Genomic DNA, 17450 nt, shown 5'->3' on the forward strand with positions numbered 1-17450 from the left:
GAGGGTCAGGGCAGAAGGGAGCCTTAGGAATTTTCGAGGACGACCACCAAGGCTGTTCTGCATCACCAGTCCTAGGACCACCACCCTCATCAAATAGGAAAACCGAGGCCCCATCACAGAGCAAGGCGGTGGCCCACCCAGGCCTCCTGACTGGGCTACGTGTCCCCCCACCCAACCTGCAGCCCTCCCACCCCCGTCCCCCCCAACAGCCCCTCCATGATGCAGAGCCCCACCCCACCAGGGGCTATGCAGGGTGTGAGGGGTACCTTGGCATTCTGCAGCGGGGGCTGGTAGCTGGACGGCCTGTAGAACATCCTCTGGGAGGCGTCAGTGTGGATGTCACCCAGGAAGAGCTCCTCCACCAGGCGGTCCAGGTTGTGCTGCAGGTACTGCTTCTCCACGCGGACCAGCTGCAGCTCGTGCATGGCAAAGTTCACGGCCTGGGTGCACTCGCGGCCGCCCTCCTCCCGCCACAGGTCATAGGGCACGTCCTGCACCCAGGGACCCCCAGCGGGCATGAAGCCAGGGCACGTGCGGTTGACCAGCTGGCCGAGCCGCTCCGCCACAGCCTCTGAGTGGCACACGACCTGCACGCGGTGCAGCTGGTAGTCAGCCTCGGTGCCGCCACGGATGATCCAGGAGGCCTGGCGCAGGCGGATCTTGCCGCGGACCACCAGTGTGTAGGTGGGGCTGGTGCAGCGGTTGCCACCATAGTAGAACTGGTAGGCCTTGAACGTGTTGTTGTGGTAGAACCGGTAGGACCTGGTGATGAACTCGGGGCCCGACCGCACCTCACAGCTGCAGAAAAGGGGGAGGAAGACACCTGTGAGCCCAAAGCCATGAGGAGGAGGCTCATCACAGTGCCAGGAGATCACGGTAATGATAACAGGATGGTACTCCGGGCAGTTCATGGAACCCGCACAGAAACCTATGAGCTGGGGGATGGGGGGTATTATTATTATTATTATTTACATCCCAAGGATCATTTTATTCTCTATTTTTTTTGTTGTTGAAGTATAGTTGATTTGCAATGTTTCAGGTATATAGCAGAATGATTCAGTTTTGTTCTTTTTCAGAGTCTTTTCCATTATAGGTTATTACAAGATATTGAGTATAGTTCCCTGTGCTATAAGGGTGGGTATTATTACTGTCCTGTTTTACAGATAGGGAAACTGAGGCATAAGAGCTGAGGCAATGTGTCCAAGGTCCCCTCACCAGCCAGCACTGGAGCCAGATGTGAGCCCGGGGGAGCCTGGCCCAGCACCCGTGCTCCCGGTCACTCTACACCGGGGTTGTCCTCCTTTCACTTTATGGACAAGACAGAAGGGCAGGAACCTGCCGTCCTCAGCGGCCCCCTTGGCCTCACTCCCAGGCGAGAAGGAGGAAGGAGGGTGCGGGGCTGGCCTAGGAAAGATGCTCCCTGTGTTGTCAGAGATGTTGATTTCCTGACCGCTTCCATCATCTGGACCGTGTCCACAGCAGCCAGGTGCCAGGTGTCTGTTGTCCTGGAACGGAATCTAGTCTCAGGGAGGCACCCCTTGGAGGCCACTGGAAATTCATCTCTTACCCCATCCAGTCAAAATTAGTTTTCCCTCTAGCAGAAAATAAAGAGGCAGGTAGGGCTCCTTCGGTTGTGCTGCCGACAGTGGCAGAATGTTTTCTTTTTTTTTTAATATTAATATCTTTTAAAAATATTATTTATTTATTTATTTTTGGTTGCATTGGGTATTCGTTGTTGCATGCGGGCTTTCTCTAGTTGCGGCGAGCGGGGGCTGCTCTTTGTTGCGGTGCGCAGGCTTCTCATTGCAGTGGCTTCTCTTGTTGCGGAGCACAGGCTCTAGGAGTGCAGGCTTCAGTAGTTGTGGCACGTGGGCTAAGCAGTTGTGGCTTGTGGGCTCTAGAGTGCAGGCTCAGTAGTTGTGGCACATGGGCTTAGTTGCTCCGCGGCATGTGGGATCTTCCCGGACCAGGGATCGAACCTGTATTCCCTGCATTGGCAGGCAGATTCTTAACCACCTTGCCACCAGGGAAGTCTGCAAAATGTTTTCTGCTGTGGCATCAGGTAAAGGCTGGATGCCTAGGCCAGAAACACCTGGATGGGACCTTCCTCATCTGGTCTAACTGTAATCAATTTTTACAACTGCAGCACGGCCCACATCAGGAAATGAGGGGGTTTCCTTCCTTGCATTGGGCAAAGAATCTGTCCACTCGTCACCTTTAATCAGATCCTAGTCTCAGTGACATTGAGACTTCAGTCTTATCAGTCTTGGCCGTATAACCCTGCTTGTGTCTATTATTTATATATAAACTTATTAGATACAGTAGTTCTGGTTTGAGCTGAGTGGCGAAACCGAGCAGTGGGACTGAAATTCCAAAGGCCAGTGGTTCTCAAAACTACTATTAGTTTACAAACTGATGAATGGGTCACTTAGAAGTGGGTACCATGAGCTCAGTAAAGACTGTCACCTGCCGCAGATACCGCCAGACAGCAGCCAGAGGTGCTCTGGGCATCCGTCTCTGTGACAGGAGGGAGAGGAAGCCCATGTTCCTTCCCAGGGACAGAGGAGTCCTTCCGTGTGAGCAGCGATTCATGTCTGTTGCAGTTCAGACAGGAGGATCGCCGACTTCTAACACTTCATCTCAGCTTGAGAATCTGTTGATTTGGTCCCAAGCTCAAGCCCACTCACTTCTCCATCGCCCCATCCCCGACGCCCCTCACCCAGGCCTTGGTCATCTCCAGCTGGGACTGTTGAGTCTTTTAATTGGTCATCCCCAAGTTGAAACAATTTGGGACCTGGGACCCTTTTGCTGCAGTGCTTGTACCTGAACACTCGTCTCCTCGGGCAACAAAATACAAAGAAACTATAAGAGACTAAAAATAGCTGCGCGCATGCTCAGTTGGGGCAAATTATGGATAACAAGATACAAAGAGACCAAAAAGCCAACTGCCACTTCTGAAGAGTCAGGAGCAAAGCAGGGTACTGCACCTGCCCCCTGCACTCAACATCACCAAGGGGTGGGCAGACCGCCTGAGCCACGCCTCCGGCCCCACCCCTGGAACTGCCCCTACCCTCACCCCATACAAGGAACCAGCTCGCCCTTCCTTGGGAAGCAAGGGAACCTGTTGTTTGTTCTTGCTCCCCCTTGCTGCACCAGGGGCCCCAATAAAGCCTGGCCTGAATTTCTTGTCTGGCCTCTTATCAACTTCTATGGATTAAGGAGGCCAAGAACCCTGGTTGTCCCCAAGTCACTCTTCCCACCACCCACTTGCAGCCAGAGCGCCCTTCAGTCATGCTGAATCAGGTTTGAGCACAGCCCTTGCTGAAATCTCTTCAATGACGTCCCAGTTCTCTTAGATTAAAAGCCAAACTCGAAGAGACAAGGCGTGCAGGGGGCCCTGGGGGCTGGCCCCGCCTCCTCCTTGACCTGCCTGGGGCTGTTCCCCACCCCCAGAACAAGGGCTCCTGTCCGTGCTTCTCCGGTCCAGCCTCTGCTAGTCCTCCCACAGGGAAAGCTCTTCCCTGGTCTTGCACAGCCAAGGACATCTCAGCTCAAGTGTCCTCTTCTTGGTAGCCCTTCCTACCCCACCCTGTCCTAAAATAGGGGCCCTGGGATTCTCCTTGAGCACCTGTTGTTTCTTCCCTCTTCGTAACACTTCTTTGTGTATTTGTAAAATTCCCGAAGACAGGGGCCATGTCTGTTTGGTTCGCTGCTATACACACAAAATCTAGAACAGTGCTCACGTGCGGTAAATATTTGTGAGCTCCAGAAATATTTGTTGAACAAAATGATTTAAAAGTACGTCGCGTTAAGATTGTTTGTGCCAATACTGACCATGCGGTTATTTTGAGAAACCCCATTTTTAGGAAAAAACCAAAATCCGCTAGGTCTTCCTCGTAAGATTTTTTTTTCTTCTCTGGATGCCTGTGATCCCTCCCCAAGGTACCTGGAGGAGTGGTCTGCACAGAAGTGATCAGATCCCACCGTTAGCCTTGTGAATTTGCAACAATTTAATGTGCAGGAAAGAGATTGCAGGTATGCCTCTGGGCTATTTTTAAAAGCTCTAATGGAAGATAAGCAAGAGCTCAAACTGGGATAAATCTCAGCTCCACAGCCTGGAAAAGAAGCCAAGAGCTGCACCCTGGCTGGTTGAGGTAGCATGGGTACCTTTTAACTTACTCTCAGACCCTGAAGCTGTATATTAAATTACCAGAATATGGCTAGAATATTTAGACCATCAGAAGCTTGCAAGTCGTGCTTCAGGGTTGGTGAAACACAGACTCCTAATTTCACTTGCTAATGGTTTCTTTTCATACAGGAGTGGTCCTACGGGGTTCAATAAAGAAGGACATATTCACTCCCATGTGGGATACAGTGGCACCGTATCACCGCTGCTGAGGCTAAGATTTCAACAGGACTGAGCTCTGTTTCTTCACCAACCCGAGTTTCAAAGCGTCGCTTGGCTGTGAGTTAGAACTCAGACAACCCCAGAATCACTGTAAATTCTACAAAGTCTCTGTGCACCTGAGAAACCCTAAGAAGGCTCTGCATAGCAGTGCGCTCTCCAGGACCTCCCGGGACCCCCGCCCCAGCCTCTTACCTGGTAGACACCCAGTGGCCCTCGATGGCAGGTGGCATCTGCACAGTGATCCTGGCACCATTGTGGAGATGTTTGAGCATGTGGTGACACTGGGATTCCTTGAAAGCCCTCCAGGCACTTTTCTCCAAGGACCTAGGGTGGGACCTGCTGTCCGGATGAAGGAGGGCAGAGCCCTCTCCCAGCCCTGAAACAGATACACGCAAGGCAGGTGTCAGGGGAGCTGCAGAGACGTGAGGCCAGCTGAGGAGCTGTCCCCGAGGCGGGGACATCCCACAGGTGGGAAATGCCAGGTTTTATCACTGTCTTTGCTCTCCTAGAATTCACATTCTACAGTGTCCCAGGAGATCCTCTCCCAGGTGAGAAAACTGGGGTCTGTGGAGATAACGAATGTGATTTGCATGAGGTCGCTTGGCGAGCTCCTGGCAAAGCCTGAGCTCAAACCCAGGTCCATGAAACTGCAAACAAGGCCGTGCATCCCACGAGCAGCTGTGCAGGGCTGCAGGGGACAGAACTGTGTGCTCCAGAGTCATCAAGGCTGGAGATGGGGTTGAGGGGACAGGTAGAAAAGGTAGTCAGGAAGGGTGGTCAGGTGTAGTGACACACAGACAGGAAGGCAGAAGGCCAGCAACTTCAGTGAAGGGTGAATGGAGACGGGGAGAAAGGCCCAGGGAACAGCTAGGAGGCGCCCCACAGTGGGGACTCCCTTCTGCCCGCACCACCTCATGCACCTCGGGGTCTCTCAATCCCCAAACGGACGCCCTCTGGAGGGGGTGCAAGTCCTACGCCCGCCCTCTAAGGGCTCAGGTGTGGCATTTCCCCCAGTGATCTTCCAAGGCTGCCCCTTAGAGTTGGTGACAAACACACACATGTTACAGGGTTGATTGCACATCTGTATTTTCCACGGGTAAAGGGACACTAGGACTAAGTTTATCTTCACGTCGTCCGGGTTGGCCAAAATTCACACATGCAAAAGTACCACCAGCCTCGTGTGCAGGAAAACGCAAGGAAAACAGATGGAGTTATCTGAGATTCACTCCTGAAGTGACTCACAATCTGAGAGGTCTTTATTGTGGACCTACTAGGAATTCAGCACTGTGTTAGCAAAAAAAAAAAAAACGACACTAGTTAGACAAACGTACAACAATAAAAGATGGATGCTAATGAAACTGCGGCAATCGTTTTGCAATGAATGTTAAACGCAACCTCACCAGCAACCCCATTCAGCCAAACCAGGTGAGTCACGCCTGAGCTAGAACAAGGGTGACACTAAAACTCAGAAATCTGTGTCAGGTGGAGTAGACATTAATGCTCAGGGCTGTTAAGCGAGGACCCCCTCCGTGGCCTCGAGCTCCCACCCCAGGGAAGGCACTTCCACTGAAACAGTGCTCCTGGGTGCTCCGTCCCTGACCCTCCCCAGAGAGAAGAAGGAAACAAGCCTGCTAACTGGGCTATTTTTCTCTGTTTCTTTGCAAAACCAGCCTGTTTTCAAAATACATAAAATACGTGCATTTTGATCAGCCCCCTCCCACCCCCATAGTAAGGACCCTTCAGTGGTTGGGCTGTGGCACTGAGCCAGGTGGAAAGTCTGGAAAATGCAGGGGTGACCTGTTGGCAATCCTACATGGACATCCACCTGTACTGTGACTTCTGATGGGGTATTTATCCCAATTCCAGCATTTTAATCCCCATTTGTCTGGCACTTGTGCTGATCTCTCTCAGTTAGCTTTAAACTAGAGGACGGGGGGATACCTCCATCAACCCCAAGATTTGTGGTCATCTTGTTGATAGGAAGCACTTCCTGAATTCCCTGTCGGGAATGAAATCAAACAGTACAACTTGCCATCTGGTGGGCCAACTGGATGATAAATTGTAACGTGGCAAAGATACATATCTTAACTCGTCACAAAGCGCTGGGAGTTGCGGAAGAGTCTTCTTGAAAGATGACCCCAGCATTCAGTAGAGGTCATGCTCTCACGATCAACCAAGCTACGTACTAAAAATTGAGTTATAAACCCCTTTACACCCCGCAAATGTTTTCCCGTAAAGCTAAGGAGAGCCGGGAGGGGAGCGGATATCGGTGACATTCTGGAGCTGGGCTGCTTGGGTTTGAAACTAGATCAGCCGCTTAAAGGATTTCATCAAATCCAAGATTTCAATGATTAAGATGCATCATTATTTTATTATCAGCGACAAAAACACTTGCATTTAAACGATGACACCTGCCTTAGCAGCAGTCCCAACACCCTCGGAGCACGCACAGGGCCTCCAACTGCTTTCTCTCTCCAAAGAGAACTGGCACCGTGTCTGGCCTTCAGCTGCAACGCTTCACTCAGGACAGGTAGTCGGTTTGCTCTGCACGAATCTTGGCAACAAGGCTCAAACACAGCCTTATCTTTTTGTGGCATCTTTCTTTCCAAATAACTGTTTCTCGGTGAGAAAATACGTAAGTGCAGTTACTACCCCCCTCACCATGATAAATACTCGCCCCACTGATGTTACACCGACACCCCTGGCTCTGTTACTGGGCTGCCTGATTTCCACACTGTTTTTCTTTTCAGCGCTAAGAGTGGAGTTTACAAGTGAATTCTAACACTTGGCTGCAGTGTTTACTCTATTTTCAAAACCAACCTATTGGCAACTAAACCATAGATGGAGAGTAACAAGGACACACACAGAGGAAGTGACATGAGGACAGTATGGGTCCAGGTTCACACAGGCGATGACAGGTCTGCGGCATGACTGCCACCTGCAGGCTCACAGGGGCCAGAGGCCCCACCCACCGGAGATGCACACACACTGCCCAGACCTTATACATGAAAAACTGTAAATCCTACAATCGATGAAACACATGATCAGCACTGTGACCATAAACAAGTCACTTAACTCCCCCAAGCCTTAGTGTGCTCATCTGTACGGAGCGGGTGACAGCACTGCCGTCACCTGGAGTTGGTCTCAGGATCCACTGAGATCATTTCCTTTAGCACATGGTTCATGGTTCTTGTTAGACGTTAGTTACTATTATTTTAAATGATGAGTAAGGCTCTTGGAGGTCCTGAGGAAGGCCTTCCTAACTAACAGAATGGCTGGAATAATGGTAAGAGTCTCCTGGAGCCCAGCTCGCTCTGCGCTCTGGAGGGACAGTGCGCACAGAGCGAGGCCCGGGCTCCTGGCAGCCAACTAACTGGTGACCCGAATGGAGAGCAGGGGTGGTAACAAGCTCTACTCGGTTTAACAAATAACTACATGCTGCCGCTCTGTGTAGCTTAGGGGCTGGAAGCATAAAGAAGATTGAAGATAAGTTTTTCTGACCCGGAGGCTCTTAAGGTCTCACTTGGACTGCACGTCCTAGGACTAGGGTGGGATGGTGGGGTCTGGGCAGGAGGTGGGTTCAGAGGCAAAGGAAGGGGCCGTGGTGCTCAGGACCTGCACGGTTGTGCAGGAGGCTGGAGCCGACAGTCAGCTTTTTAACCATGGGGTGGGGAAGACATAAAATCCCAGAACCACCCGTTTGCACATCATTAGAAAGCAGGCAGAAGATTACGTCACTCAGGGTTTCCAGAGACCAAGCTCCGTCTTGCTACTGCTCCTGTCAGACAGGAGCCAACGTCAGGGACCTGGCAAGGCCATCGGCCCAGGAGGCCAGCAGGACAGCCAGATGGAGGACTCGACAGCCAGCCCCTCCCCAGGACACAGTGGCTGAGAGCTCACTCGCGAGGGTGGGACTGAACTTTTAGGATGGGAAAATAGGGTTGGAATTTATTCTCTTTTTATCTTTTTCCTTTGAAATACCCACCACCTCAATGACCCTTAGGGAGCAAAATTAAAAGGGTCAAGTGACAGCAGGCGTTGCTGTCAGGCAAGAGAAGCCGTCTCTTAGGGTCAAGTATGGACAGGGGTCACCAACACTTATTGGCTTATTTGGTGTGGGACGTGGATTACACCCCCCCCCCGCCCCCATGTGAGGCCTCCTTCTAGTAAATGGCTGGGAATGAAAAGGCCACTTGAAGCACCTAGTTCAGCCACGGGGGAGGCCATGTGGAACGCTCTCGCCTTACATTCCACGACTTCCTTCTCAGCATCAGCCATGGGTGCCCTCCAAGGAGACCAGCCTTAGACTTCTGGTCAACCCAGGGATCCCCATGTTCCTGCATCGCCAGAACTACGTCAGCTCCAAATCTGAGACTGAAACTCGCAACTCACTCATTCAAACAATCAGAAAGGACTCTCTGCAGGGCCAGGCACTGTGCAGGCACAGAAGCTACAAACATTATGCCCCAAGGAATCGTCAGTTGGGGAAGAAATCAGGATCCCAATGGACTTATAAAGAGAGTCAGAAAGATGGAGGGAGCAGGCAGCTATGCCTTGAAGACTGAACAGAAGTGGTCCAGGCAGCGTTTATATAGCACATGCCCAACATAAGGAGGGGCGGGAGATTCGTGCAGGGAGGATGGAGAGGCCTTAGGGAGGGGAGACTGCAGGGTGGCCCAGGAGGGAACAGTGGCAAAACAGAGGCCAGGCTGTGATCAAGAGCTGTGAGTGCGTCATCCTGAGCATGGACTGGGCTGAAACAGGGAAGAGGAACCACCCAAAGCTTGTAAGCAATGTAACGCAGGATAAGGATTCCATTTTGAAAAGACTGCTTTTCCCTTTTTTTGGAGGGCTAAGAAGCAGGAAGATCAATTAGGAAGCTTCTGCCATGGTTCAGTGCATCATTTTTGCCTGAATAAATGAGAAAGATAAGAGAAGGGAACTGCTTTCAACAAACCAGTAAATCTTTTTGGTGGTCCCGGAGAGGCACTGACCATCTTTGGCATGTTGTGGGGAAAGGTATTACCAAAAAGTTATTTGAAAAGAGAGGAAAGAAGGAAGGGAGGGAGGGAAAGACAGAGAGAGGAAAGTAAGGGTCTGTACTAATTTAGCACTATATCCGGAAAAAGACTTTTGCAAAATACTTGTATGTCCACTTTCATACATCTTCAATTGTATAAATAAACATCCAACTTAAGGGTGGTGACTAGCTGTAATAACAGTTCCTGCCTGAGTGTACTTATTAGTTATAATAATAAATGTGCTTATTATATATAATACCTTTAAAAACCTTCACTTGATTGGATTATCTGTATAATCAGAAGTACTGACTAACCACAATATTTGTTTGTCGATAATTCTGCTATTCAACGTCGAGTGCAGTTGACATTATGATCTTTCAGGCTCTTAAGGCAGATCACAGTGAGGTAACCGTTAGGAACATCAGTGCCTGTGGGATGTTGCTTTGGATACAGAGCTAGTGGGGTGGACAGGTGACAACCCTATTTAGTCCAAGAGAGGGTTTTTCCCCTTGTGTTTCTCATACGAGTGAGGAGGCACACACAATAACATCAAGACTTTGACGAACTGAGGATTCTAGATATTTTGGTCAGTTGCAAAGACTAGTTCATTGGGCTCCATTCATTAAGATTTTTGCTGTAAATGAATCCAAGGAAAAGGGCATCTCGAAGGGTTAAACAACATCAGTGCAGTAAGAAAGGGACTGAGTTTTCAGGCTTCAAGGTGACTTTGGCTAAGTCATCGGATAGGTGCCTTTCGTTCCCCTGTACAAAGTGAACATTACAGTAATGGGGATAATAACTAATGTTTGTAAAACACTCGAGGCTCACTTCACGCCTATATTATCTCATTTATCAAATTCCAGTTACTACACGGGAACAGAAGGGAGCGGGTGGAGAACCAGCCTTCCACGTCAAGGGTTCTACGAACAGCCAGGCCCCGATACCAGCGCCGGTGGGAGCCACCACAGCACCGCCCCGACCAGTGGCGTTCTGATGAAGCAGGTTATCAAAGTGACTTCACTACAAAATGGTCTCCAACATCCGGGGTCCCATGGCCTGGGCCCAGATCAAATGGTTATGACAAGGGGGCAGCTTCTTTCAAGTACGGGTGGGAGAAAAATGTAGACCCTGGAAGGAAATTGTTCTCCTGTTGAAAACAAATTAATTCCCGAAGGCTTTAGGGGACAATTTTATAGATGACCCTTTGCAGAACTACATGAGCTCCTTGGGTTCTGGAGGGTGTATCACATGCGCGGGTGTGTGTGTGTGTAAGAGTTTTTCACTTCCACGGATGAAATCACTCACAACAGAAATCCTAAATGACTCCAGAATGATCTTTACTACTACCATGATTGCCAGTCTACTGTTCAGAGAGTGAAAACACCCAGAGATAGCAAATAAAAAACCAGATTTCCCCAAATAGAGGAAGCACAGGATTAACCATTTACATGGGCATCTGTACCCTAAGTTCAAGGCCCGTGAGGCCAGGTGACTGTTGGCATCACCCAAGTCACCAGACTCTGCACACAGAAAGCAGCCCTGAGCACAGGCTTCAAAGGGAATAAATGCAGTATTTCTCCGTCGCCTGCAGCAACGCTTATTCCTGAGCCCTCGAACCAGGCCACCAACAGGGACCAGGCAGAAGACAAAGGGCATGGGGCAGGGGATGGAGCAGAGACCCTGAGTTGTCCCTTCAGCAGGTGGCTGAGGGCCTACTGCGTGTGAGGTCGTCTCCAAGGCCTGCCCCATCGCTGACACGTGAAGGGAAAAGTGAGGGAGGAACACGGCGTGTGGCCAAGTCCCTGGGAGAATCCTCTTGATGTACTCAGCAGCTTTTCACCTGTCTATCTAGATCGAGAACCCAAAGCACCAAAGCACTTTACGCACAATAACATGTGAACTGAGTTCGGAAGGAGACACTTTTCAGGCACACTTGGGAATGAACTCATCTTTGATCGGGTTAGTCACTGCATAGGTACTTTAATGCTTAAAAAAATAAAATCAAAACGGCCAAATAAATATAATGTCAAGACATTCACAATGGTGGTCTCTGAGAGGGTCTCTGAAAGGCCCTTTCCCGCTCACTTTGCACGTTTCTGTCCTTGATACAACGTGACCTGCGTCAATCCCACACCAGAGTGAGGAAGCATCTCACGGTGGAACTGGTGCGATGCAGAAAAACACGCAGCAGAGAAAACGGGAGCGATGAGGGGAAATGCAGGTGATGACTTTGCCGTGAAATCGCCCAGCCCCGGTAAGAGAGCCATCATCACTGTAATGTGGGCTGTGAAGTCGAGGCGGCTACGTGACCGCCTGCACAGCTTCCATGTTTTGGAACAAAAGCTGCCGTTCACTCCCAGGTGGGCACCTACACTCACCAAGCGCTTGCTTTTATTTCCATGTTGTTGGAGATCAAAGCTGAGAGAGCTGCTTTTGCCAATCTTTAAACCTTATCTAAAAGCACTTTCCCTTTATGAGAAACATAGTAAAGTCAAGATTTCAGATTCCTGGCTTCATTTAACTTTTGATGAAAATGAGGTAATTTTCTAAGTCGTTTTCTTCTAAGGCCATGGTCACCGGGCCAGACACTGGGGTCCAACCACAGACAACATGGTTTTCCTGCTGGGCCTGGAGCTGATGGCTGCCGCCACAGCTGTGCTCTTCACACAGTCGTGTGTGTGTGTGTGTGTGTGTGTGTGTGTGTGTGTGTGTGTGTGTGCGCGTATGTGTGTGTATGCGTCTGTGTATGGCGTGTCTGACTACGTGCATGGTATGTGTGTGTTTGTGTGTCTGGTGTGTGCATGATGTGTGGGGGGTGTGCGTGTGTGTGTGGAGTGCTGGGATTCCCAGCAGGGAAGAACACCGCAGTCAAGGGCAGTGTGCCAGGCTCCCACCTCTGGGCTCTCCAATAAGCTCTTCTCATCCTGCCAGGTATTCTCAGGCCTCTTCAGGAAGGGGGGCTGCCCCTCCTCACAGCCCTGTCCCCAGCCGGCAGTGACACAGGCACGCAGGAGGCCCTCTTAATGTACCTGTTGACCAAATGGTTGGCTGAAGGAATGAAGCTAGAAAACCCTTCGAGAACACACGAGCCTCAGTCACTACAGGGTGACACCACATCCTTACTCTGACCTAGATCCCTATCACATGACATTTCAAAATAACTTTACTCCCAATATGAACCCAAATTGAAAAGAACTCAATGGTCTGTGCACATAACATCTGGACACAGCAAGAGCTCATGCTCGGACGGTGGCAGGTTCTTCCTGAGCTTTTCCTTGGGATCGCTTCAATGCCGCGCACAGGCCACGTGCTGCCATGTCAGCTTTCCACAGGTGTACGAGATCACTAATGAGTCCCTTCATATTTCCAGTCCTAAAAGTTTTATGCTTCCCTTTAATTGATTCTATCAAATTGTCATCAGTCTGACCCTAAACGGTAGGTATTTACACAGTCCTATCATCCGCTGGTGTTGAGTTCTTTACTCCTTTAGGGAGAAAAAGAAGGACCACGGCTATGACGGGACGGCTCAGCCACGTGCTTGAAGATAGTCAGTTTCTCTCAAAAGAGAATATTTACCATCTGTCTAAGACCCTTGCTCCCTGCTATGAGCAGATGAGTAATATTTCTTTTCAAGATTACATTTTATGACTAAGGGGGAAAAAGTGGAGGAAGGCAATGTTTTCTTGGTCACAAAAACTGCCTCCAGTAAAATGATATTTCAAAGATTCTACTTTACCCTACTGTAATGTTTCCTCACATTTTGTTGGTTAAGCAGTCATTCGGTAATCCACAGTTTGTTTGTTTGTTCAGTTTTAGTAGAATACACTCAAGTGAAAGGTGATAGCTCCGAAGTATCTTCCCATTTCAGAAAAGTTGATGAATTCTACAAAAGTAAATGGCGATGGAAGAACATCTCCCCAACAACGGCTCCAAAACTTAAAGTCAAATGTTTCCATTAATAAAGAGAATGAGCACTTTGGGGCACATTAAAGCACCACTTTTCCTGAAATATCTCATGTTAATCTGGTTTCTGGAACAGAATGATTTTCGTGGCTTTTCATCTAAGCAAATAAAACAGTGACAAGGGACATACCCCAGCTGCATACCTTCATGACATTCAATAGGTTTTACTTGGATTAAGAAATGCAATTGTTCTCAGACGCTGGAGGACAGGAAAGTAAGACCAACATGTATACTTTTATGCCGTCACATTTTGAACTTGGGTCTCCCACTACATTTACAGTTTTAAAACACAGCAAAAAATAAACAATGGACTCCAGTCTTTCCAGACCCTAATTTACTCACCAATAGAACCTAGGGGTGATTTATAACTTGCCTGAGTTGAAATAAAAGTAACCAAAAAAACTGAACAAAGATCGGATGGCAAACACAATAAAGAGTTTCTACAGCATCTTCACCCAGAATCTTCCTGAAGGCCTTGTGCACTTGTTAATCTTATTAATGAGACTTGTTAGTGTAACAAATAATCTATAAATGATGTCTGGAACTAAATTTCGTAAAGTTGGTCCCAAGTACATTCATAAGCATAGAAAATATGTTTTTACCTACCTAATTGCTGTCATAAATATACAAGTAGCAAAATAAAAATGCCTCTGTATCAGGAAAAAAATCATGAAGCCATTCTAAAAGAGTACAGGTAATGTCCTTCAGACGGACGACTTCTATTAAGATACATAATCAAGCTCCATCTGTTACTACGGAATTTTTAAATACTTGCAAAGCCCCTAACTACAGAGTAGGACACACTCTCAAGCCATTCCCATGGGTTAGGTTGATTAATACCCATTTCCCATTAAAACGACTTCAATCAAGTAAAAATCAGGCAGAAAAGGGGGAAACGGAGAATACCCGATTTCTTCTTGGTGCTTTACATTATCCTAAGGAATCGTGACAAGCCTCTCTCAAATCGCAGAGATTTATACCCAGAAGGACCACTCCCTCGGTTTCTCCTCTGTGCTGGAGTCCCACGCGCCCTGAACGAGTGCAGTTGCTCTGTGGGCAACAGCAGTGTGAATAACTCTGCCACTGCAGGTTCACTTTGAGATGGGGTGACTTTTTGCAGGGTTATCCCCATCATCCCATTAAACTTGGCAAACCTCCTTTTTTATTTTACATACTCTTCGTCATATGCACATGTGCACACACACGTGCACACGTGCAAGGGGTCTGGCCCCACCGGCTTATTCCCCCCTTCTTTACTCCCTCCCTGCACACTGTGGATCTGGGTGAACCCCTGACCTCAAGGAGCTCAGGCTGACTCCAGCTGGAATTTGGAAATCTGGGGCTATACTTGAACCTCACTGAGGATATACTTGGGCTCCCCTTACCAGCCGTTACCACACTGTGGTGCAGGAAGTGTGGTTACAACTTCCAGCTCTCAAAACAAGGAAGAAAAGTTCAGGGTGGGTTGGCCCAGGCTGTGTTTCTGAGCATGGCTTTTGTAGTCCAAAAGGCAAATGGCTTTATGAAAAAAAAATTCTGTTCATGCCAAATTGTCAAGTACTTTTGCATTTTAAAGGCACTTGCCCATAGGACCATCTTCCTGCACAGATGCGACAGGAGACTTTTAGGGGACACGCTCCCCTGTGTCTCTCTCTCTGCCTCTTGTTTCTGGTGTGGGTGGCAGCTGTTGTTTGATCTGCCCATTGGCTCTGATGTGTTTCATGTTTCAGCCAAAGATGAAAACGGCTCTGTAATTCTAAGCAGATGGGCCTAGGAGTACAACCCTGTAATTACACCTTCTCTCTCTGGCCCTCGAACTGCCAGCCTTCCATCCTGACTTGGAAAGTCTGGGATCACTGGGGCTCCGGGCACACCTTGGCCATCAGGCAGGTCTGGCCCAGCCCAACTTGTGTGCAGGGCCTGTGGACCTGCGCTACCCATACTGCCAGCCCCAGCAGGGTGACAAAGAATACAGCTGCACAGGGCTCCCGGGTTGCTGTCTCCTCACCTTCCTAGGTGGTGTGGGAGTCACCCCTGACCTTCAGCGCTGGCCAAATGCCTTCTGAAGCTGGATCAGAAACCTAGAGGCCATGAGGGTGCTGACCTGATGACCCGATGTGCAGAGGTTTGGGGTGCCCGTGGTGGGTGTGGAGGCAGGAGAGTCCTGCTCCTGGCGGACACTCTGCTGAACAGTCAGGTGTCCACCGTTAGGAAAAGCTGGCCCAGGACATCTGGATCAGCACGTGTTCTGCAGCCACCTGCCCCCATGATCGCCACAGATCTCCCACAAAATCTGCCTTCCCACCCCCGGTGCAATGCTGTCTTATTTTCCTCAGTGCAATTCCTGGAACTCTTTTAAAGCCTGCTGTTCTCTGGCTGAGGGTTTACTAGAGCTGCTGACGACATGTGACACATGAAACAGAAACAAAACGACCCAGAAGAGCGGGAGGAAACAAGCTCAGGTCCCGGAGAACTTAGGGGACTGGTTTTAATTACTGCACCTTGGCTGCTAGGAGGCCCCTGCTCCCTGAAAGTCCGTCCAGAGAACCTACCGGTCCACCTGGGAGAGACCCCTCCCCAGCCCCTCAACACACTCGTCCTCCGAGGGGCGAACACAAACACCCCGAGCTGCTTTTTCCCTGAAATGATCACAGTTCTCTGCACAGTGCCCCCAAAGCTTGGACCCCAGCAAGAGCCTTGCCTGCGCTCTGACACTCTGTAAACGGTCGCATAGACTGCGGTTCCATGACCGCCTATAGTCTGAAACCCCGCAGAGTGGACACAAGTGTCCGGGGACTTGGACATAAAGTCTGTGTGCGCGCCCTTCCAGAGAGAGCGCGGCCGGCGCCCGGGAAGGCGAGCCTCTTCCAGGGTGCCCAGGAGGGGGCTGCACCCGGCCGCGCGGTCCCCTCGGTTCCGGGGTGTCCACTCGGCTCCCGGCACCCCCAGACTCACCGTGAAGCAGGAGGGCCGGGAACAGGGATGTGAGCAGGAGGCGGCGCACACAGGACATCTCCAGGCCTCCTCCGGGGCCGCCCGCGCGCGCCGCACCGCCCGCCGTCCGGGGACCCAGCTTCCCGGGACCCGCCTGCAGCCCGGGCGGCGCGGCCCGGCCGCGCGGGGACAGGGCCAGGCCCGCGCTTCAGGCGGCCGCGGCGCGCCCCATGCCCGGCCCGGCCCCTCCGCTCCCGGCCTCCCGTCCCGCGCCCGGCCCTGCGCGCCCGGCCGCCCCGTGCTCGCCCGGCCGCCGCCGCCGCTCCGCGCTGCACTGGCCACAGCCGCCGCAACCGCCGCAGCTCCTCTTCATATTTCCAGGGCGCCGCCGCGGGAAAGGGGCGGGCGGGGGCGGGGCCTGGACGGGGCGGAGCGATGTGGGGCGGGACGGGCCGTGGCCTGGACTGGGGCGGGACGGGGCCCGGACGGTGGGCGGGGCGATGTGGGGGGAGAGGCCTGGATCGGGCGGGGCGAGGCCTGGATGGGGGCGGGGAGGGCGGGGTCTGAACGGGGAGGGGCTATGCGGGGGCTGGGCTGGGTGGGGCGAGGTGATATGGGCGTGGGCGGGGCCTGGACCGGGCTGGGGATCCTCCCGGGACCCGGCTCAGGACTTGAAGGGTGCTGGGCACCGCCGCCCCTGCCCCGGCGCCCTCTGCACTTCTTCGCCCCCTGGCCCTCCCCTCCCCCTCCGTTGCCTCTGCTCTCTTCTTCCACTCCCCTCGCTGCCCTGCCCCGCCCTCCACTAGCCTCATCCCCTCTTAGCCTCCGGCTCCGGCCCCGTTCCTCCCCTCCTCCTCGGCCGCTCACTCTAGGACAGCTCCTCCTGCGAGGGGCTCACAGACCTACGCCCGGGCCCCCGCCGCCAAAGGAGGAAAAAGTGCCCTTCACCCTCTCTGCACCCACCCGGGGCAGCTCTGGACCCCTGTCTTCCCTCCACTCACAGGGGAGGATTCCCCACTTGTAAAAGGCGTTCCAAAAGGGGTGGGGACGCTGCAAGGCCCAGGTCTCCAGCGGGTCGGAGAGAGGTCCGCGTGCCAAGCTTGGGGCGTGTGTGTGTGTGGCCC

The 17450-nt window shown here is 51.4% G+C and overlaps 1 protein-coding gene across 2 annotated transcripts in view; it reads right to left on the bottom strand.

The window, feature by feature from the left end:
• The window catches only part of APCDD1 (APC down-regulated 1), a 31341-nt gene extending 14814 nt beyond the window's left edge, over positions 1 to 16527 (bottom strand). Inside the window, exons 1-3 of one of the 2 annotated variants that reach the window (XM_027088836.1) lie at positions 16348 to 16527; positions 4601 to 4784; positions 267 to 798 (exon numbers count right to left, since the gene is read on the bottom strand). In XM_027088836.1, the coding sequence (XP_026944637.1) occupies positions 267 to 798; positions 4601 to 4784; positions 16348 to 16405 (774 nt within the window). In that variant the 5' untranslated portion in view covers positions 16406 to 16527. Of the gene's footprint in view, positions 1 to 266; positions 799 to 4600; positions 16320 to 16347 lie in introns of those variants that run through there. The other variant, XM_027088834.1, reaches the window with a different exon arrangement.
• Positions 16528 to 17450: the final 923 nt, after the last annotated feature.

The sequence above is a fragment of the Aethalodelphis obliquidens genome, unplaced genomic scaffold, assembly GCF_003676395.1.
Source record: "Aethalodelphis obliquidens isolate GAN/ISIS:26980383/991018 unplaced genomic scaffold, ASM367639v1 scaffold63, whole genome shotgun sequence".
Taxonomy (NCBI): domain Eukaryota; kingdom Metazoa; phylum Chordata; class Mammalia; order Artiodactyla; family Delphinidae; genus Aethalodelphis; species Aethalodelphis obliquidens.